This window comes from Lupinus angustifolius, chromosome LG02 (genome assembly GCF_001865875.1).
Source record: "Lupinus angustifolius cultivar Tanjil chromosome LG02, LupAngTanjil_v1.0, whole genome shotgun sequence".
Taxonomy (NCBI): Eukaryota; Viridiplantae; Streptophyta; class Magnoliopsida; order Fabales; family Fabaceae; genus Lupinus; species Lupinus angustifolius.
The window spans coordinates 573,999-596,811 of NC_032010.1; the positions used below are offsets into that span (position 1 = coordinate 573,999).

Here is a 22,813-nt window from a genome sequence, read left to right on the forward strand (position 1 = left end):
ACTATAGAAGAAATATAATATAAGAAACATATATGAAATTCTTCAAAACACATTCTTGATTCTCATTACTTACTACTCATTTCTCTTATACCATTCTTGATTTATTATGGCCTTTTTGTTCCTAATTCACCATTCATACACAACAATTATTTGGAACAGAATAAAATAACAAACATAAAAAATAGAATGAAAACGTTGGTTGATAATGGCAACAGAATCCAATGTTTTTTTATGGAAGATTGTATGAAAAAGTGGCAAAGATAAAATAAAAAAAATGAGAAAAGGGCCCAACCGGGTTCGAACCGGTGACCTCTTGATCTGCAGTCAAATGCTCTACCACTGAGCTATGGACCCATCTGTGTAAGTCATGAATAAAAGTCATGAATAAAAGTCATGAATAAAATAAACTAAAGTCATTACGTTTCAAACCTCAGTGTTTATTGACCTTATCATCAATAACATAATGTTGAAATGATTATTATGTATGTTAAGGACTTAAGGTAATGACTGATCAACAATTACAATCTCTGAGAATCGAATGTAGCTTACATGTTCGACCAAATGCCCCAATGACCTCTCTCACTAATTATCATTTAGAAATAATATAATATGGCTTTGAAACTCATTACAAATAACCAAAAGGTTACAGCTTTTCAAATACCCACTTGCATCCTCCTCAACTTTATCAAACATCATTGCACTTCATCACCTCTTCACCTTCATAATGCCTTCAATTCAGACTCTTTCTATGCCTCACTCATTGATAATTCTACGCACAAAGTACACCTCAATCAAATACATAACCAGATAGTTGTGTCTGGATTACAACATAATGGGTTTCTTATAACCAAACTGGTTAATGCAAGTTCAAATCTTGGACAAATTGTCTATGCACGTAAGCTGTTTGATGAATTTTGCTACCCCGACGTGTTTTTGTGGAATGCAATTGTTAGGAGTTATTCGAGAAGCAATATGTTCAGGGACGCAATTGAAATGTATAGATCGATGAGATGGGCAGGAGTGAATCCGGATTCCTTTACGTTTCCTTATGTACTTAAAGCTTGTACTGAGCTCTTAGATTTTGGTTTGAGTCGCTTAGTTCATGGACAAGTATTCAGGCATGGGTTTGGGTTGGATGTGTTTGTGCAGAATGGCCTTGTGGCACTGTATGCTAAATGTGGTCGTATTGGTAATGCGAAAGTGGTGTTTGATGGGTTATACGATAGAACGATTGTTTCGTGGACTTCCATTATTTCTGGATTGGCACAGAATGGAGAAGCTATGGAAGCATTGAGAATGTTCAGTCAAATGAGAAATACTGATGTGAAACTGGATTGGATTACTCTGGTAAGCATTATACGGGCTTATACTGATGTAGATGACTTGGAGCAAGGAAAAACTCTTCATGGTTGTGTCATCAAAATGGGTCTTGAAGATGAGCCCGATTTGCTTATCTCGCTTACAGCATTCTATGCAAAATGTGGGCAGGTGACAGTTGCAAGATCTTTCTTTGACCAGATGGAGACACCAAACGTGATTATGTGGAATGCAATGATATCTGGCTATGCAAAGAATGGTCATGCCGAGGAAGCAGTACAGCTATTTCGTGACATGATCTCAAGAAATGTTAGACCAGATTCAGTCACTGTGAGGTCTATGGTCTTAGCTTGTGCACAAGTTGGTTCGCTTGAATTAGCACAATGGATGGATGACTATGTCAGAAAGAGTAAATATGGAGGTGATATTTTTGTCAATACAGCTCTCATTGATATGTATGCAAAATGTGGAAGTGTAGAGTCTGCTCGCAGAGTATTCGATCGTACTTCTGATAAAGATGTTGTTTTGTGGAGTGCCATGATTATGGGGTATGGATTGCATGGTCAAGGATGGGAAGCCATTAATCTTTACAACGCAATGAAGCAAGCAGGGGTGTGTCCAAATGATGTCACCTTTATCGGGCTTCTCTCAGCATGCAATCATTCTGGCTTAGTAAAAGAGGGTTGGGAGCTTTTTCACTGCATGAGAGACTTTGGAATTGAGCCTCGCAATGAGCATTATTCTTGTGTGGTTGATCTCCTTGGACGTGCAGGTTATCTAGATCGAGCTTATGCTTTTATTTTGAAAATGCCCGTTGAACCTGGTGTAAGTGTATGGGGGGCACTTCTGAGTGCATGTAAGATCCACCGCCATGTAACATTGGGAGAATATGCTGCAAATAAACTATTCTCATTAGACCCATATAATACAGGACACTATGTACAACTCTCTAATCTATATGCTTCCTCCCGCATGTGGAGTCGTGTTGCACATGTTCGGGTGCTGATGAAGGAAAAAGGATTGAGTAAGGATCTCGGTTACAGTTTAATTGAAATCAATGGCAAGCTGCAGGCATTTCATGTAGGAGACAAGTCGCATCCAAGGGCTGAGGAAATTTTCAATGAGCTTCAGAGATTAGAAAGAAGATTAAAGGAGGTTGGGTTTATCCCACATACAGAATCTGTTTTACATGATCTGAATTATGAAGAGAAGGAAGAGAATCTCAGTATTCATAGTGAGAGGATAGCAATAGCTTATGGGCTTATTAGTACTGCTCCTGGAACTACGCTTAGAATAACAAAGAATCTTCGAGCGTGTATAAACTGTCATTCAGCAATAAAGCATATATCTAAGCTTGTCAAAAGGGAGATAATTGTAAGGGATGCAAATCGATTTCATCATTTTAAGGATGGTTCTTGTTCATGTGGAGATTATTGGTGAGAAGCATGGCTCAACCTTAAACCAGTGGTCGAAGGTTGCTAGTTTTGTGAAATACCATACCGGACTGAAATTCTAGCAGCAACTTCTCCTCAAGATCTGTGGAAACACCTTGCATATATGTAGGCAATCACTTAAGTGTTTGATAAATCATGTAATTGTCTGTTTATATATGCATCTATAGTTGATAATGACATATTTTGTTATTGAAACAGGAGAATTCTGATCAAAGTGCTTTTGCATCTTGATCAAGGAGGAGAAGAAATGTGAATGTTTGTCATTGGCTTTTTGTTATGTTCAGATGAATCATCATAATGGAACTAGGATCATAGAAAGGTAGACTACTGTTTTTATCACTGGTTGAGCCTAATGTATAATACTGAATTTTCTTATTGTAGTGTATTCTTCTCACTTACAAAGTGTGAGTTTATTGCAACTTTTTGGATTTTGCAGACTTGAGGTCTTCCATGTGCATCTGTTATCCTCATGGAATTGGAAATAAATGGTCTGAGCCATACTATTGAAGACAACCTTCATGGTGTTCCGGAGTTTGGTGACTTCCGTCATATTTGTTTCTTCCTATTATTCCGACATTGTATCAACGTTATGTCAACAAACATGATATATGATTTAACATTATGACATTATTCGATCAATGAAGTCGATTTGATCTGGTGAGACTAAGGCTTGGTTGTTGTTTTCCTATATCTTATGCACTTTTAGTTATATGGTTTATTGCTAACATGCAAGCATTTAAGTATATTTATATGAAAGTGTAAACCTTGGATTTTAGTCCCAATAATTATACACTATGATGCATGGGAAACTTTAAAAAACCGTTGTATCAATATCATGTTTTGTTTGGACCCCCCTCCCTCCTATAATGTCACTTCCAAACAGACATAGAAGGACAAAATACCAACAAAACTAAGGACAATCCTCTTAACATATTTTGCAGGAGAATCTATATTATCCATACAAGTACATTTCCTTTCTCTTTCATAAACAGCTACAAAGTCACGTGATTCAATTTGGGAGATGACTTGCTACTCAAGCAAAAGAAATGTCTCATCTTAGGGAACTCAAACATTCAAGGAAGCTACCACCAAGACCACATAGGATGACCAAATAGTCAATTTGTCCTTGACTCCGTCTTGGCCCTCACACCGGGAACCCAACACCGCCCTCCATAGCATATGTACGGCGAGGCGAGTTTTATTGGCATGAGTTGAGCACATAAAAAAGGTAGCAGCATTATGATATGAGCAGAGACCTTAGTTATTGTGAGTCAAATTCCCATTAGGCAACTCTCTTATGAATATGTTCATTCCACCATTCATTGAATTGCAACATATTCTTCATCCACTAAATTCAGAATGATTAACATGGTGTAGGAGTTTCATTAACTTTGGTTTTGTTTATGACAGATTTTTTATTCTATCAATCTACTCTTATATAATTTGTGTTGAAACATATATTTAGTGATGTGGTGAGAACAATTTTAAAATTGACTCCTCATTCATTAGATTGAGAAGATCATATTGTGATCCAAACATATTCGAATTCAGTCGGACATGAGCTTCCATACTTTTTAGCACGAGGTTTTGAGTCACCCATATACCCTTTTACTCTCAAGATATCTTGAAAGCGAATTGTATTCTACATATATGGTATGAGTATGGAATATATGACAAATGTGTCATATATTTAAAAGTTAATAATGATTGAATATAAATAGTAAATGATATAATGATTATATAAAAAATTTGTATACTATCGGTGTATACATTTTTCTTTACTTTTTTGAGATCGGACATATCATTACACAATGTGATCATCTTAAACCTTCATGAATTTATAGGAGGACCACTTTCTTTAGAAAACCTAATTTCCATCACATCTTTTAAAAATAAATATGACTTTTTATTCTTAATTTTATTAATGAATAAGATGATTAAGGATGAAAACAAATTTAGTTTTACATGTGACAAAATTAGTTTTAATTCAACCCATAATTATTTTCATCATCATTCTTATACTTTATTGTTTTATAATGTAATTTTGTAACATATAATGATTAAACATATACTCTTTCTCACTATTCATAATAAACAGTTCCACTCAGCTCCAATATTAACAACAATGATAGTAAAATCCAAAATAATAAAGATATGATAATCAAAATTATTTTTTGGTTTCATGATATAAATTGAATTTTCAAATTGAAAAAGGTTCCACATATTAAAATATCAATAAATAAACAGAGACACACAAACCCATTTATTTGAATCTTTTTTTTATCTTTTTCTTTTCTTCTATTCTCTTCATCTTCTCCTTTTTTCAACAGAAGGGGTATTATAGTCTTTTCATTCTTCCTTACCGTGTTCTCTCTCTGTTCATCAATGGCAGCACCACCTGCAAGGGCACGTGCCGATTATGATTACCTCATCAAGCTTCTTCTTATTGGCGATAGCGGTTAGTTACTTTCTTATTTTCCCCCTTTTTCACTTTACCCTGAAATTTTGTGTTTTTATTTTCCGTTGATGATTTTCTGCATTGAAAATGAATGACCTTAAAAAATGTTGTTGTTTTAGTTTATAGATCTTAATGAATTGGTTTATAGAGGAAGAAAAATATGATTTTGAATTATGGGTTCATTTCAATTTATGGTTTTTTGCTAAATTTCATAATTTTTGAAACATATACTGAAAAGTGAAAACTACATTGGTTGAAGAAGCTCATGAGCCACAGTATCATAGTGTTTGGCGCGTGGATATAACCGAAATGTTCTTTATGTATGATAATGGGAGAGGCTCCTCTAGTGTGGATGAATCTAGACTTGTTAGTTGAGTTTTTAATAATATCAATCACTCGGCATATTCGACGGTTTAGATTAATGCACATTAACTAACATGTACATTAGATGAGACACCAGATCTAGAATGGAAGCCGTATTTGTTGGAAAATTGCAGAGATCTATACGAAGAAGAAAATAGATTGAGAGTAAACTAGGATTGTATTGATTGAAATGTGAAAAATGAAGTCAATGAGTGTAGAATCAAGTTTGTATACAATAGTTACTATCACTAACCGTAACACTCCGCTAGCTGGTAGTGCATATTAGCAATGCCAGCTTGGAATGAAAAGTATAGTACAAGTGTAAAAACAACAGCAAGCCTAATGAAAATTACAAACACTAACTGTATGTTCTGTTTGGTACTATTCTGGTGTGTTTACCAAATGCTACCCATGAAGTTGTGGTAAAGAATGTTTAAGGCACGATAAGACCGGAGAGTTGCATACAAGAGGACCAATTTGGTTTTATGCCAAGAAGATCGGTTGTGGAGGTTATATACCTGTTGCAGGGTTTGATGGAAAGATATAATTTTGGTGCCTCCCTGCTGATGCAAACAATAAGGCCTGCACATTGTCTTTGTTAATTTAGAGAAAATAAAGCCTTGTGATAGGGTGATCGGTGCCATGAGAAATCATATGGAAGAATTTAGAGATGCAATTAATTTCACATATAGTCGATTTATGAAGGGTATGCATGACGTCACAATGACTAGCATGTGAACTTTATGGATCACTAATGATTTTCTATAATAGTAGGTGTATTGAACTTTGAGTTGATACCTTCTTACCTTAGAAGTGGACATATACCTATTGGGTACACTCAAGAACTAGTGCATGCTTGCCTTTCAGACATACACATAAGACTATGAACCAACTTAGGACTGATATGAATTATAGGATGTTGTAAAGTATTCTCATTGTAACCATTTCTTTAAGAGATAAGAAACACTTGATGACTGTCGGTGACATTATTTCTTCTTCCTTTCTTTTATCTATTGATTTCGTCTCAACAAGTATATATAATCGAACTCACCCAAATATCTTTATGTGTGTCAACTTGTGTGCACGTTAATTCTTTATGCTTGTTTGTGTTTTTGTATGTATGTGTGTCAATTTGTGTGCACATGTATTAGGGTCTAAAATCATGTATCTTGTTTTCCTCATCTTTTTATATTTCACTCGAACTGTGGTACTTTATTTAATTGCTTTCTGATGAACTATTCCAGGTGTGGGGAAGAGTTGCTTGCTTTTGCGATTTTCTGATGGTTCCTTCACAACCAGTTTTATCACCACTATTGGGTTTGTATCTCTGTTGATATTTTTTGTTCCATGTGAAATGCTATAGGTGTTACTGCCTTTTGCTTCTTTTGATATCGAGATGGTTCCTATTGGGTTTGTATCTCTGTTGATGGTTCCTTCTTTTGCGATTATTTTAGTCTCTCTCTACTCAAAAATAGTTTTACAACAACAACCAAGCCTTAGTTCCACTAGGTGATGACAAAAATAATTCTCCATGAATATATATTTTGTTGATGGAAATAAAATTGTTGTAATACTGTATTTGGCAGCATTGATTTTAAGATAAGAACCATTGAACTTGATGGCAAACGCATTAAGTTACAAATATGGGATACAGCTGGTCAGGAGCGATTCCGAACTATTACGACAGGTATGTGATTTATCTTCTGCAACCGAGCTAATCTAATATGTTTAAGGGTCTTGTTAAGGGCACTAGTTAATTAAAAGGTTTAGAAAGTTAGCATCGGAAATTACACCTATGAAATTTTTTAATACCAAAATTGAAGGAACTGAAAGTAGTTTATTTCAGTTAGTCAAAAACAAATAACTTAGTGACATAGCTTGGTGTTTTGAACTTTTACACTGACTGACTTGTTATTGGGTGTATTCCCATGTGTACCCATTAAGTGCTGGTATCAGATCATATCCGATAGACCTGTACAAATAGGTACGACAACCATGCAAGAGTACCATGCATCATAAACAGAGGGAGGGAGAGATGGAGAATTTAAATTTAATCGATTGTTAGTTTAAACTTTTTACATTATCATCCAGTGACGTGTTGACCCATCCCACTTTTTTGCGCGATAAACTTGTTCAGTTTACTGTAGTTTATTATTCATTATGTTTATATATGTCCTACTTTTGATTGTATCGTCAATTTTTTATGAAAGGAAAACTCTTCTTACAACGTTACATGTTTTGCAGCTTATTACCGTGGGGCCATGGGCATCTTGCTCGTTTATGATGTTACTGATGAAGCATCTTTCAATAGTACTCTCCTTTCCCTGTTCACATTTAAATTTAAAGATACTTTAAATTAAAATAAATTCTCTGATGATTTCATGTATTTATGCACCAATGTTTGAGCTTATTCCTTTGAATGCTTTATTGCAACTGTGGTTAACCTATCAAATCATATTTTCTTCTTTTTATCTACTCGGTACACCTTGTTCTCTTTGACTGTCTTCCTCTCTGACTTACATTGATTGAATTATTATGCATAAAAGGTTCTTTCTTTTGTCTATTTTACCTGCCCTTCAATTTTAATGCAACTTCATTCTTTCTTTCTTTCAAGATATTAGGAATTGGATTCGTAACATTGAACAACACGCTTCAGACAATGTAAACAAGATACTTGTAGGTAACAAGGCTGATATGGATGAAAGTAAAAGGGTATGTACCTCTGTGGGTCATTTTCTATTCACTGATGACATTGAGCATTCTCTCTGTACTGTTTATATCTGCCTTTATGATACTGTTATCCGTAGATACTAACAACGGGTCTTCTTTGTCCTCTAGGCTGTGCCTACGTCCAGAGGTCAAGCTCTTGCTGATGAGTATGGTATCAAGTTTTTTGAGACTGTGAGTAGAACATATCTGACAACCTCATTTTCATCGAATTATTTCACTTTCTTTATCCTTATTTTCGAATAACACTTGCAGAGTGCAAAGACAAACATGAATGTGGAGGAGGTTTTCTTTTCAATAGCAAAAGATATCAAGCAAAGGCTTGCTGACACAGATTCAAAGGCTGAGGTTTGTTCTTAACTTTTACCTCATCCTTCACTTTTTCTCTCAATTTGCAACAAATTTATAATACTTGCATGAATGGAACCTTTCTTTTCCCTGTGTAGTTGTATTTATTTTCTTAAAAACTGAACTTTTGTCACTATGTATCAATTTTTTTTTGTGAAAAACTTGAAGAAAAATACATGGGTTTTTTATAAGTCTAACTCTGAATGGTTCATACAATTGTTGTTTCAGCCTCAGACTATAAAGATTAACCAACCAGACAAATCAGCCAGTGGAAGCCAAGGTGGTCAAAAATCTGCTTGTTGTGGTTCATGAAAAGAATCAGTATCTGCAGCAAAAGGGTATCCTCATTTTGGTGCTCTAGTTATTTTCATGACACTACAATTTCATGCAAAAATTTGTTCCTATGTATTTCCCAACTTGCAGAGGTTGTGTTTTGATTATAATCTCATTGTCTGATTCAAAAAGAGAAAAACATTTATCTCTTCAAAATGTTCTTATTTTAATGTTATGCTATGAGATGCTTTTATTTTTATAGACATAGTTTTTGAACACATGTATAGTTATTATAATTTAAATTCATATGATCATACTTTATATTAGGTGATTTTTAAATATAATATATGTATTGATTATTGAACTAGAAAGAAACTGATTTATCATTTAATACTTGGTGGGGTAGAAATGAGTCCTTCAATTTTGACAAACTTTTTTGCTCTCACAATTGTTGGAAGAAAAAAAAGAATGATACATTCCTATGTTGATAAATGTTTAATCAAATTTACCAGCATATTTCTCTATTATTAACTTAACTATAAATGGATGGATGAATATATTGATATAATTATAATAATTTAAAGGTTAATTGTGAAAATTTTAAAGTTCATGTGCCAATTTGTAAGAAACCAAATTATAATAGGCTTTAATACATTTTTTCATAAATTTGTTGTATTTTTTCCTAATATATATTTTTTAATATTTCTATAATATACTTACCTTTCACTAACTAAGATAACAAGTATTGATCAAGTGGGTGGTGTAAAATCGCCATTGCTTGATCCCTAAGTTTGAGGATTCGATTCTTATTAGTTTTTTATCAAAAAAATGAAAAAATATCATTGGTAGTACCAAAATAAAAAAACTAAGATATTAAATAAGAATAAACTCAAAAAATAATCATTAATATTTTCTTAAATTTTTAAATGAGATAAATAAAAAATCTTCTATGAATAAGATAAATAGGAAATTTCACTAATTATCCAAATAAAAAACACCTAAATAAGGATAAACTTAAAAAATAATAAAATATATCTATATATATCCCATGACCTTGTTTTCCTTGTGATATTCTCCAATTGAAAAAGAAGCAATGACCATAACGACGATGACCGAGGTCGTTTCAAAGCCACCTTCATTCCTCGTCTCTGAATTCAACTCTCTTCTCACCGACCGTGTTCTTCACGCGCCGCCTTCTCATGAAGAACAAATCGTTTCTCACATTTACGATTCCTTATTATCTCAACTAACCTCCAATTTTAAACACGTTATCATCGATCTCACTGTAATCGCTCAACAACAAAAGAAACACGCTAACATCATTGCTAATACTATTTGCTCTCGTATTCTTAAGGTTTCTCGTTTCGTTGTTATCTTTTGTAAACGATTCAAGTTTTCATTGTTTTTTGTTATTCTTCTTTTCTTTTGATAATCTAAACGCTTTAGTTATTATGATTATTATCTTTTAAGTATCTCTTATTCTTATTGCTCTAATTAACAAAAACAATGAATTCCTAATCTTTTTTATAATTTGGACTAATCATTTTGTTCTTAATATGTCTTTGTCATTTGATCCAATTCGGTTAGATAAGAACAAATTTGATAAATATTGATAACTCTCGGATAAAATATAGGAATAATCCATGGACATGTGATCGTCAATTGAATTCCACAGTGGTCCTTCCCGGGTCTTGATCCGGAGATCTGGTGATCAATTTTTTAGTTTAGCAACAAATGCATTTCTGAAGGAATTTTTTAAATTAAGCGCTTATTCAATAAGCTATGCCAAAAAGAGCTTATTTTTGTTGGCTTTTATGCAACTAGGTTATAGTAATTATCTAAATAGTAGAAGAAGGGAAATAGAAGGCTTAAGAAATATCTTCTCATAAGTGTATTTCATGGTCCTGAGCCTTTTCTTCTCTTTCGGTGTTAGTCAAGAATCAACTCGTAAATAGATAACCCAAACTCGGTGGATTCTACTTAAATTAGTTAGTATTATGATTTTTATTTGTTAATAATTTGAAGAACTGAGAACGCAAGCAGCAACAATTCAATTCAGTACTAAATTCAATTTCAGGAAATTCCAATTGGAAGAACATACCAAGTGAAATACTATTTATTAATCTGTTCAAGTTAGCTCTATATATCCTCAGCATTTATCCTTGCAACCTAGTAGTTCTGAAAAAAAGAATTTTTAGTTATAGAAGATGTAAAATCAGAACAGTGATTTCAAACAAATGATAATGATTAAGGTTGTAATTGATAGTGAAACAAATCCTTGAAGATTGAATGATTTTGATGGAGTGAATATTTGCTAAGTATCATAATATTTACTATATTGTCAATTTTGAGGTCTCTATCAACTTAGCACACTCTTATGTAGTTTCCTTTTGAAACTATCATGTGTTGCCTAATATTTACACATTGAGTAATTGGTGTGTACATTAGTTTCATCTGGTAATCTCAGAGGCAAAGTCTCATATCTGATTCTTTGCTGACATTGATTATGCAGACCCTTTTTGAAGTATTGTGCACCAACCATGTTAAGATTGCTTCCTCTGAAAATGAGGACCTTGTAAAAAGTTAACAAATATTGCTAATGATACCACTATTTGCTATTGAGTTCATTGCATAAACAATAACCATACTTTTTTATGACCTTTTGTTATGTATTCGGTTAATAGTTTAGAGTATAAAATTTGTGTTTCTGTTTTTATTTGAATCTCCATCATTTCTTTTGGTCTTCAATTGTTTCAAATTATCCTTTTCCAGGTGCCTGCAGATCAAAAGCTCCCTACACTTTATCTTTTGGATAGTATTGTAAAAAACTTCGGCCAGCAATATGTCAGATACTTCTCTTTACGTCTATCCGAAGTAGGTCAATTAGAGTTGCATCATCATTTTAATTACAATCATTATATTCTGTTATTGAAACTTGTAGTTCTATTGTCTCCATAGGTTTTCTGCGAGGTGTACAGGCACGTTCAGCCTAATATGCATTCTGCTATGCGATATCTCTTTGGTACCTGGTCAAAAGTCTTTCCTCCCTCTGTCCTATGCAAAATTGAATCTCAATTGCAATTTTCTGACGCGGTTAATAATAGTCAATCATCAAGTATTAATCCTCTCATGGCATCTGAATCTACTCGAGCGACTCATGGAATACATGCTAACCCGAAGTACTTGCGGCAGATGGAACGATCTAGTGCAATTATGGATACTGTAAGCTGTTTATTTATTTTTGGTTGTTAAATCTGTTTCCTATGAATTACACAGTCAAGGATGTATTAATTTACTGATGTGACAAGGATGTGTTTGGTTTACATGTATTCACCAACAAAATTGTTTACATTTAACTACAACCTGATGTAATTTTAGTTAGAAATTATCTTTGTTTCATTAACATGCTCAAGATCTCTCTTTTTTCTAGCTCCATCACCTTTTTCATTAAGACTCCTCTCACTAAATGTCAGTTTTAGTACCCTTGATGCAGATAAAGACATGGTTGACATATTAAAAACATCTAATCCCATGTCTCCAATTTTTACTTTGTTTATGAGATCAAGATTCCGATTGTATCTGTTAGCATCCATCAGTAACAAAGAACTGTTGGTTTCATCCTCGCAGGTTGGAGGTGAAAGGTTAGAGTCAGCAGGAACTTTAGGTAATATAAACAAATCTCATTCTGTAGTGGATAAGGGAGTAGCAAAAGCACCAGGTAGAGAAGAAGAGCTGAGTGAGTGGCAGCGAAAGCAGTATTCTGTCCATGGTCGGAAAAGACTTCGAACTTCCATGACATACAGTGACAGTCTTAATAATGGACAACAGCATCCAAGTCCAAAATCTCTAATTGATGCATATGGCACTGACAAACGCCAAGAAACTTCTGGCAATAAGGCTTTGTCAATTGAATGGCTGGATAGAAATGGTGTAGATAACAAGGTTTTGGCAACCTCATGGCAGAATACCCAAGAGGAGGAGTTTAATTGGGAAGAGATGAGTCCAACGCTAGTAGACCGTAGAAGAAATAATGCTTTCTTCAAGGAAAGACCTTTTATTGTTGCAACTAATGCAAATTCTTCCGAGCAAGATACCAAGAAGAGTTTGTCCAGTGGGTCTCAGCATCCTGCAGTAGATGATTCCTCTGTTGTAGCAGAACATGCACTTTCCTCTTCAGCTGTACATTTCCTCCTCTTTTCTCTTTTACCTTTCAATACTTTATTACTTCAATATGATTTGTGATATTACCTTTTCTGTTTAAAATGTATGCCTGTCATATGCCACCACTCACTAATCAGACGCCATCGAACCTTCTTGATATAATGAGTTAATATTAATATATGATGAGCATTTGTACTTCAATTTCTTGCTGATGAATAATGGAATTGAATGATCATTTTATCATCGTGCAGTATGGTTGTGTATCCCATGGTCAGATGTCTGGACTCCAAAATCAAATAAATCAGACTCTAGGCTCCAGTCAACATTTTGATGCTTGGAAGATTGGTAATCATCCATCTAATTCTTCACAACACCTCTTCAATAGTAGGGGATCGGAAATGAGTCTTCTGAAGCCTCCTATTGGTAACATTCCCAATACTCATGTAAACCCATACGGGTCACGACCGACTATGCCAAGTATTGTCCCTGGTTTAAAGTATAATGTGGAGGCTCGTCCACCAGCTTTTCCAGCGTCTTTTGAAATGAGTAATTCTGTAAACGAGCATGCCACGGGTCCTCCCAGATTAAATCATATATTCCCATTGCAAAACCATGTTAGGAGTCAATTTGCAGTAAATGCTAATAACACCATAGTGAGTCATGATCCACATAAATCGCTGTTTACGCACAAACAGCCGTCAGACAGTGTTGATAATAAAAATATCAGTAAAGGACAGCATCATCAGTTTCCTAATCAGCTACCTGGCCTGGTTTCATCTAATCAGCAAAACCATGGACAAGCACCACAATTACAGTTTCTTTCATCTCAGGCTTCTGCAGCATCACAATTTAGTCATGGGGGCACTTTGCAAGGACATGGTGCTCCTATAAGTGCATCCGTGTCAAATCCGCTGCCTACTATGAAATTCCCCTTGCCAGGCCAATATATCACAAATAACTCTTTACATTTACAAGGGGGAGCATTGCCACGTTTGCCTCCAAGTCGGCCTCCTGCTCCGTCACAAATACCTCATCCTAATGCTAGTCCTTTTGTGTCTAGTCAACAGCCAACTCCGGCATATTCTAATTTGATTAGTTCACTTATGGCCCAAGGTTTGATCTCAATGACTAATGAGCCCACTAGACAGGTAACTAAATCTATTGTAAGTTCTTTTTTCCTTCCATAATTGATTTCAATGTACATCCCAATGTTGTTATTAAATTAAGCTGTCTATTTTTAGGATTCTGTTGGGACCAAATTTGATCCAGATATTCTGAAGGTTCGTCATGAAGTTGCTATCAGCGACTTATATGATAATCTCCCCAGACAATGCAAAACTTGTGGCCTCCGCTTCAAATGCCAAGATGACCACAGAAGTCATATGGATTGGCACGTTACTAAGAACCGGATGTCTAAAAATCGAAAGCAGAATCCCTCTCGTAAGTGGTTTGTGAGCAGAAGGATGTGGCTCAGTGGTGCAGAGGCAATGGGAAAAGAATCAGTTCCAGGTTTTTCCCCAACTGAGACGAGCGTCGAGGAAAAGAAAGATGATGAAGAGTTGGCTGTGCTGGCCGAAGAGGACCAAAATACATGTGCATTATGTGAAGAGCCTTTTGAGAAGTTTTATAGTGATGAAACAGAAGATTGGATGTATAGAGAAGCTGTATACCTTAATGCACCTAAGGGTACAACAGAAGGAATGGAAAGGTCACAGTTAGGCCCCATTATTCATGCTAAATGCAAATCTGAGGCTAGCATGTCCACTTCTTTAGAAGGGGTATGTGTTTCTCATTCTATATTTCTCTTGCCAAATTCATCTAAAAGTGTATAGTTACAACAGAAACATGCAACATTTATTGTACCCAAAGGTTATATTTTAACATGCAAATTCACGTACTAGTTATATGTATTTTAAGATTGACATAAATGTAGTTAAGACTCTATACCCTTCACATTATAGTGGCATCTATTCTTGACAATCAATTTTTTTATGTATGTTTTAAATATTTTGACCTTGATATTTTTTATTAACTCTGTGTATATTTTCTGAAAGCAACTTAACTTCATTATTTGTAGACAAATTGGATAAGAATAATTAGAGAACGTGATTTAAATGGAATTAGGCTACTTGAAATTGTCATTTAGTGTTGGGCCATTGAAAACATATACTATGGTTCTCGTATTACAATACACATCATTGAAGGCTCACTAACATGTTGGGATTGAACACTTCAAAAAAAATAGACTTTCTTTAATGGCTAAGCCATTAGAATAGATAACCGAGTTCGACATCGTATATTGACCAAAAATTTTATAATATTTGATCGGTGATCCATTAATTATATATTTTTTTAACTCATTCACTTCTGCATAATATGAGACTTCATCACTATACTAATTCACTTTTAATACTCAACATCACATATTATATGTGCATACACTTTTTCTTAAATCTAAAACTCAATAAAGCTTTAGTCATGTTTACCTTTTCAGTTAGTGTAATTTAGCAAGTGACTTCAAATTAAAAAAGAATTACCATTATTATTATAATTTTCAAGTATATTCTTCCACTTAATAATAAGAAATTGATCTCTTACAATGTGACTAACTGTTTAAGTTTGGGTGGACAAGTTTAGATTAATCCATCAACCTAACCAACACACTTCAAATCATATATATAGTTAGTTAGGATAAAACTTTAGAACTTCATTCATATAATTGATTTTCTCTCTTTGAACCAAGTGAAGGAAAATTACACCATTTATTTAAGGCTTACCATGGGCTTCCCTCTTTCAATAAAAAATCAAGTTAAAACTTTATGAAAAGCCTATATAATTAATATGTTAGGGTTCAAAGTTTATAAAATATTTCTTTCTATTTACTACTACATATACAATTTATGTTTTAATGTATTTTTCTAGACTATCATCCAAGTAATTTATGATGTTTACATATGTATTTCTTGATATAGGCTTATTAACCTATTTATAAGAGAATTTAACATAAAAAACTATTTACAAGATTTATTAAATAATAAGTCTTTAAATAAACTTAAAAATTAGATCTGAATTTGAAATAAAGTTAAAATGAACATTATAAAACCAAACTTATTGTCACCTTTAAAACAAATCATAAAATCATTTCATATCTTAATTTAGAAAAAGATCTATAATCTTAATTTTGTGAACCCTTCATTTTTTATATTCCACTACATCAATAATACGCAACTAACGTGGGAAGAATAAAATAAAACAAGGAATCAAATAAAAAAACTTTCGTTTTAATTTATTAAAACCATTCTTCATTCACATATCGCAATTAGGGTTCGCATTCAGGTTTTTCTTTTCCCTTAATTCCCAATTACTCTTTGGATTTGATTTCAACCTTCATCCCAATTCCCTTTCTAATTCAATTCATACCCCACCATTTCTTACGAATCGATTGTTTTTTTTTTAATCTTCATTTGTTTTTTTATTAAAAATTTGTTTTTTTGTTAAAAATTTGTTTTTGAATCAATTATAGCTGTTGGGTATATGTTAATGTTCTAATAAATTGAATTATTTGTCTCTTTTGTTTTTTATTTTTATAATTGTTATTACTATTTTTGGGTTTATTGTTTTGTCACCTTTTTTTGCTAACAATTTTGTGATTGTGATGTGTATATGGTTATGGCAGATGTGTTTCAATTACAAAGGCAGAGCCTTGAGGATATAAGATCATTGAAAATTTGGTGATTTTTGTTTGATATTTTGTTGTGAGATCCATGGCATGGTTTCGAGCTGGTGCTAGCATTGCAAAACATGCAATTAGGAGGACCCTTTCTCAAGGTGGATCCTTATATCTTGTGTCAAGGGCTAGAGTCCTTCCGTCGTCATCAACTCGTAGAGAATTTCACACTACAGTTTTCAAGTCCAGGGCGCAAGCAGCGCCCGTGCCCCGCCCGGTGCCCCTGTCTAGGTTAAGTGATAGTTTCTTAGATGGGACAAGTAGTGTGTACTTAGAGGAGCTTCAGAGGGCTTGGGAAGCTGACCCCAGCAGTGTTGATGAGTCGTGGGACAATTTCTTTAGGAACTTTGTGGGTCAAAGTTCCACATCCCCTGGGATTTCTGGTCAAACAATCCAAGAGAGTATGAGGTTGTTGTTGCTGGTGAGGGCATACCAGGTTAATGGCCACACCAAGGCAAATCTAGATCCGTTGAGTTTGGAAGCAAGGGACGTTTCTGATGATTTGGACCCTGGCCTTTATGGATTCTCTGAGGCTGATCTTGATAGGGAGTTCTTTTTGGGGGTGTGGAGGATGGCTGGTTTCTTGTCTGAGAACCGTCCGGTGCAAACCCTAAGGTCCATTTTGACACGCCTTGAGCAGGCTTATTGTGGAAGCATTGGGTATGAGTATATGCACATCGCTGATCGTAATAAGTGTAATTGGCTTCGGGATAAGATTGAAACCCCTACGCCTAACCATTTTAACCGGGAGCGTCGTGAGGTTATTTTCGATAGGCTCACCTGGAGTACACTGTTTGAGAACTTCTTGGCCACCAAGTGGACATCAGCCAAGAGGTTTGGGCTTGAAGGGGGAGAGACTCTTATTCCTGGCATGAAAGAAATGTTTGATCGAGCTTCTGATCTTGGGGTTGAGAGCATAGTTATTGGAATGGCACATAGGGGAAGGCTGAATGTTTTGGGTAATGTAGTTCGGAAGCCGCTAAAACAGATTTTTTGCGAGTTTAGTGGTGGTGTTCAACCCGAGGATGAAGTTGGACTATACACAGGAACTGGTGATGTCAAATATCATTTGGGAACATCTTATGATCGCCCAACTAGGGGTGGTGGTAGGTTACATTTGTCCTTGGTGGCAAATCCTAGTCACTTGGAAGCTGTCAACCCAGTTGTTGTTGGGAAAACTCGAGCAAAGCAGTATTACTCAAATGATGTGGGCAGACTGAAAAACATGGGTATTTTGATTCATGGAGATGGTAGTTTTGCAGGACAAGGTGTGGTATATGAAACTCTACATTTAAGTGCTCTTCCGAATTACACTACAGGCGGGACTATTCACATTGTGTTCAACAACCAAGTTGCATTTACAACTGATCCAAGTTCTGGCAGGTCCTCACAGTATTGCACTGATGTTGCCAAAGCTCTAGATACTCCTATCTTTCACGTGAATGGTGACGATGTGGAAGCTGTTGTTCATGCCTGTGAACTTGCAGCTGAGTGGCGCCAGACTTTCCATTCAGATGTGGTTGTTGACTTAGTGTGTTACCGCCGATTTGGCCACAATGAGATTGATGAGCCATCTTTCACACAGCCTAAAATGTATAAGGTTAGATCTTTGTTTATTATGTTTTTTTTCTTTTTATATGCATTTTGCTTCTGGGAAAGTTAGTTATATTTGCTACTCTGGGCTATGTAGGTCATCCGAAGCCATCCATCAGCTCTTGAGATCTATCAGAAGAAGCTTTTGGAAACAGGGGAACTGACAAAAGAAGACATTGATAAGATACACAAGAAGGTCACATCAATTCTAAATGAAGAATTTTTGGCCAGCAAAGAATATGTTCCAAAAAGAAGAGATTGGCTTTCAGCATACTGGTCTGGTTTCAAGTCACCCGAACAGGTTTCACGTATCCGAAACACAGGGTATGGCGAATTTACTGTTTTGTTTTGCTTCAATCTTTTATGTTCTTATGTATAACACTGCTGAAATCTGTGATCTTTACCCACGCAGTGTGAAACCTGAGATCTTGAAAACCGTTGGGAAAGCAATCACCACCCTCCCTGAAAATTTCACTCCTCATAAAGCAGTGAAGAGAATTTATGAACAACGTGCTCAAATGATTGAAACAGGGGAAGATATTGACTGGGGATGTGCAGAGGCACTTGCTTTTGCTACTTTGCTTGTTGAAGGCAACCATGTCCGATTAAGTGGTCAGGATGTTGAAAGAGGAACATTTAGTCACCGGCATTCTGTGGTTCATGATCAGACAACTGGGGATAAGTACTGTCCCCTTGACCATGTTATAATGAACCAAAATGAAGAGATGTTTACTGTTAGCAATAGGTAATCTTTCTTCAATATATACTTAGTCATTTTGCTTGTTTCAGCATTGTTATACTGCTATATCACTGGTATCCTAGTTTTCGTGGATATAAAATCTGTAACCTCTCTTTGCTTATCTTTGGTTCTGATTTGTTGGTGTTCCAATTTACAGAATATATGACATACTTGCAACTATACTTTTACACTAAATGGTGTTTATGTACTCGCGGTTTGTCATTTTTATTATTTTTCGATAGAATGATGTTTTATAAATATTACAAGCTACAAATAAAGATTCTGGTGTTTTTATAATTGTCCGAAGAAAATAAATTTGTATGCATGGTTTATTTTTAATACTAAATAAAGATTTTGTTTTAATATCTTGTGTGTCAAGTGATTGTTGGTAATTGGTTATAATTTGGAAGTTGAAATGTATCTTTATTCTGCCTTGTTTTTATGCTTTCTAATGGTGTTTCAGGCACTTCTTCCAGATGAGAATATTATATCTTGCATATTATAAAAAATGGGAGTGTAATCCATTTGAACATTAAATAAAAACTTCTCAGAAAAGAAAAAAAAACTTTGTGCTTGTATTGATCTAATGATAGATGATTTTCTGGCTCGTCTCTTGTCTAAGAAGTTTTTGAAACAACATGCAGCTCACTTTCCGAGTTTGGTGTTCTTGGATTTGAATTGGGTTACTCGATGGAAAACCCCAATTCATTGGTAATTTGGGAGGCTCAGTTTGGTGATTTCGCTAATGGGGCTCATGTGATATTTGACAATTTCTTGGTTTCTGGTGAGTCTAAGTGGCTCCGTCAGACTGGGCTTGTTGTGTTACTTCCTCATGGTTATGATGGCCAAGGCCCGGAGCATTCAAGTGCAAGATTGGAACGCTTCCTTCAGGTTCTCTTGTGAATCTGTTTTAATTTTCCTTGAACTACTTTTTAAGCATATCTTCCTTCTGTTTGGATCTGCTTGCTAACTTTGGCTATTGGTTTGTTATTCCTCATTTCTCTGTTGTATTTGTTGATTGATGAGATTGATCATAAGCATCTCGGTGTTGACAATGAGTTCTATGCATATGGTAGTACTTCTTGATTGATTTATCAACTTTAACTAAATGGTACTGTCATATGAAAAATATACTTTGTTGATTGCATGTTATGTCTTTTTGTCCTAAGATTCACATATATAGATATATACATATACATACGTACATACATACATACATATAAAGCCATAAAGGTATATACACACACACCAGACAAATACACACATATACTATGCTTAATACTATTACAAGTAGACACTTGTAAATACTGATTATGCATAGTTGGAGTAGTCTGGGGATGCTGAGGGTGATTGTCAATGTAACAACTGAGACTGAAATGAAATGAGACTCGTTTAAGTCAGCCACCTCTAAATATGGAAAGTTTTGGGCTAATATTAGGGGGGATGAGAGCACCAAGAAACCCTTTCTCAAATTTAAATTGGTGGTTTGGATCTTGTTTCTAGTGCAAACAAGCATATAAATTAAACAAAACTATTATGCTGCCTGTTTGGAACTGCTTTTTGGTCTTGCTGGATCTGCTATGTTCTTCTCTCAATTTTATTTCTCTAGTAGTATTTAAATTTAAATAACATGTGTTAAATAGCATATTTTGTCCGTATTTAGTATTTAAAAAATAACATATGCTCACTAATCTAATGGCAGATGGCTGATGATAATCCATATGTTATTCCTGAGATGGATCCAACTCTTAGGAAACAGATTCAGGAGTGTAATTTGCAGATTGTGAATGTCACCACCCCTGCTAACTTTTTTCATGTTTTACGGAGGCAGGTTAGTACGATTAATTTATTGACGTTGGTGTTGGTGTTGGTGTTGTCTCGTAAAGTTATATTCCTTATTTTCTCATACTCTGCTACTTCTGTTCTCGCAGTTACACAGAGAATTCCGTAAACCTCTCATTGTAATGTCCCCCAAGAACCTACTTCGTAGTAAGGCTTGCAGGTCAAATTTATCTGAGTTCGATGATGTCCAAGGCCATCCTGGTTTTGACAAACAGGGAACAAGATTTAAGCGTCTCATTAAAGACCAAAATGACCACTCGGACATTGAGGAGGGTATTAGACGACTAGTACTTTGCTCTGGAAAGGTGTGTGATACTCATATTAGAACCAGCTGTTTTCATGTTAATGCTATTATCTAATTTTTATGCACTTTCATCTGGTGGATTTTAGAACAACCATATTTTATGAATTAGATCTGGTTCTTCAGTTGCATGTAAGCTCAATGTCTAGAGCATCGATTGTTTTCCAACACATTGTTTGTAATATCAATATCAACTATTCCTTGCAGGTGTACTATGAACTCGATGATCATCGAAAAAAGGTTGATGCAAAGGATGTTGCAATATGTAGGGTGGAACAGCTTTGTCCTTTCCCCTATGACCTTGTCCAACGAGAGCTTAAAAGATATCCAAGTATGTACTTTCAGTTTTAGAAAAATGTCTTTCAAAATCAATTGTGATTTCTTAATTGCTGGCTGATGTTTGATGGGTGAGGTTTTTGGCACTCCCAATTGCCTATTCCGATTCCTCGTAATTAGTAATATTGTAAAATAAAAACCTAAAGAATGATGGGTTAATAGGAAATGCGGATATGAAATTTGGAGTGCCAATAGCATCATTACTTTGGTTTGAGTAAGTGCATAGTTTGTCTATTGTCATAAGTCATAACTCATGTGGGAGTTAATTCTTTGAAAACTGTGTTTAAGCAATAAAATGGTAGGATTTTAATGTTGTTAAATTATGTTTTGTTTCATGTAGATGCTGAGATTGTTTGGTGTCAAGAAGAGCCATTAAACATGGGTGGATACTCATACGTTCTACCCCGGCTTATTTCTTCCATGAAAGCTGTAGGTAGGGGAGGTTACGAGGATGTCAAATATGTCGGTCGTGCTCCATCTGCAGCCACAGCCACTGGTTTCCTCAAGGTTCACCAGAAGGAGCAGGCTGACATTGCCGAAAAAGCTCTTCAACAAGACCCACTCAACTTTCCATACTGAAGGATTTGCTGATACTTCTTTTTTGATGTTGCACTTGAGTTATCCACACAAGGACCAATAATTGAAAGGTGGCATAATATCTTGCAATATTTGTTCTTGAGTTATGGCCTTTATATATTTTTTTTCCTTCTATCTAAACTCAGGTTATAGCTGAATTTCATGGTATATACCTTGCTGATATTTTTTTTCTTCCCTTGTTGCCAAAATGTAATTGCTATAGAACATGGAAAGGTGTGTTTGCCTTACAGTTTGAGCTTGATATTTTTCAAGCTTTTTATTTTTCTTCATACCATGTGATTTGGAAGAAATGAATCTTCAATAAATTGTGACAGATAATCATTATGAAACATCAAGTGGGTTCAAATGTTAGAGTAATGTATGTATGTTGAGCATAGTTTTTTCACTCTTAATAATAAAATGGATAACATGTTTTTTCAAGTAGCCCATAACCAAACTAATCCTTCTTAAAGTAGAGAATTCATTCTATTAAATGCATTCATGTTTTGATCATACACACTACTAGATTTAAATGTTGAGAAATATGATTGTTTCACTAAGTAGCATAATCAAAATATAAAATAGTGATTCTGCTACA

The 22,813-nt window shown here is 34.8% G+C and overlaps 4 protein-coding genes and 1 non-coding gene across 8 annotated transcripts; 4 read left to right on the forward strand and 1 right to left on the reverse strand.

The window, feature by feature from the left end:
* TRNAC-GCA lies at positions 283 to 354 on the reverse strand. The gene has a single exon. It is a non-coding gene; the product is annotated as a tRNA-Cys (tRNA).
* Positions 540 to 3,559, forward strand: LOC109329929 (pentatricopeptide repeat-containing protein At3g12770). 2 transcript variants are annotated; one of them, XM_019563846.1, is made up of 3 exons: positions 540 to 2,876; positions 2,970 to 3,020; positions 3,208 to 3,559. In XM_019563846.1, exon 1 carries the CDS (start codon positions 610 to 612, stop codon positions 2,755 to 2,757), a length of 2,148 nt encoding a protein of 715 aa, XP_019419391.1. In that variant the 5' UTR covers positions 540 to 609; the 3' UTR covers positions 2,758 to 2,876; positions 2,970 to 3,020; positions 3,208 to 3,559. The 2 variants fall into 2 exon arrangements, with proteins under 2 accessions (XP_019419391.1, XP_019419383.1); XM_019563838.1 differs by having other exon boundaries at positions 2,970 to 3,090; positions 3,208 to 3,558.
* Positions 5,033 to 9,004, forward strand: LOC109329941 (ras-related protein RABE1a-like). The gene is made up of 8 exons (XM_019563856.1): positions 5,033 to 5,229; positions 6,837 to 6,909; positions 7,179 to 7,279; positions 7,837 to 7,902; positions 8,207 to 8,304; positions 8,431 to 8,493; positions 8,575 to 8,667; positions 8,896 to 9,004. The coding sequence occupies exons 1-8, from the start codon at positions 5,157 to 5,159 to the stop codon at positions 8,977 to 8,979; spliced, it is 651 nt and encodes a 216-aa protein (XP_019419401.1). The 5' UTR covers positions 5,033 to 5,156; the 3' UTR covers positions 8,980 to 9,004.
* LOC109329948 (polyadenylation and cleavage factor homolog 4-like) lies at positions 10,009 to 15,009 on the forward strand. 2 transcript variants are annotated; one of them, XM_019563878.1, is made up of 7 exons: positions 10,009 to 10,294; positions 11,713 to 11,814; positions 11,899 to 12,162; positions 12,568 to 12,604; positions 12,647 to 13,119; positions 13,353 to 14,249; positions 14,343 to 15,009. In XM_019563878.1, exons 1-7 carry the CDS (start codon positions 10,034 to 10,036, stop codon positions 14,931 to 14,933), a joined length of 2,625 nt encoding a protein of 874 aa, XP_019419423.1. In that variant the 5' UTR covers positions 10,009 to 10,033; the 3' UTR covers positions 14,934 to 15,009. The 2 variants fall into 2 exon arrangements, with proteins under 2 accessions (XP_019419423.1, XP_019419415.1); XM_019563870.1 differs by having other exon boundaries at positions 12,568 to 13,119.
* LOC109329960 (2-oxoglutarate dehydrogenase, mitochondrial-like) lies at positions 16,313 to 22,550 on the forward strand. 2 transcript variants are annotated; one of them, XM_019563890.1, is made up of 9 exons: positions 16,313 to 16,437; positions 16,778 to 18,428; positions 18,519 to 18,745; positions 18,834 to 19,166; positions 19,805 to 20,051; positions 20,863 to 20,991; positions 21,092 to 21,307; positions 21,511 to 21,634; positions 21,980 to 22,550. In XM_019563890.1, exons 2-9 carry the CDS (start codon positions 16,866 to 16,868, stop codon positions 22,216 to 22,218), a joined length of 3,078 nt encoding a protein of 1,025 aa, XP_019419435.1. In that variant the 5' UTR covers positions 16,313 to 16,437; positions 16,778 to 16,865; the 3' UTR covers positions 22,219 to 22,550. The 2 variants fall into 2 exon arrangements, with proteins under 2 accessions (XP_019419435.1, XP_019419444.1); XM_019563899.1 differs by having other exon boundaries at positions 16,386 to 16,437; positions 16,797 to 18,428.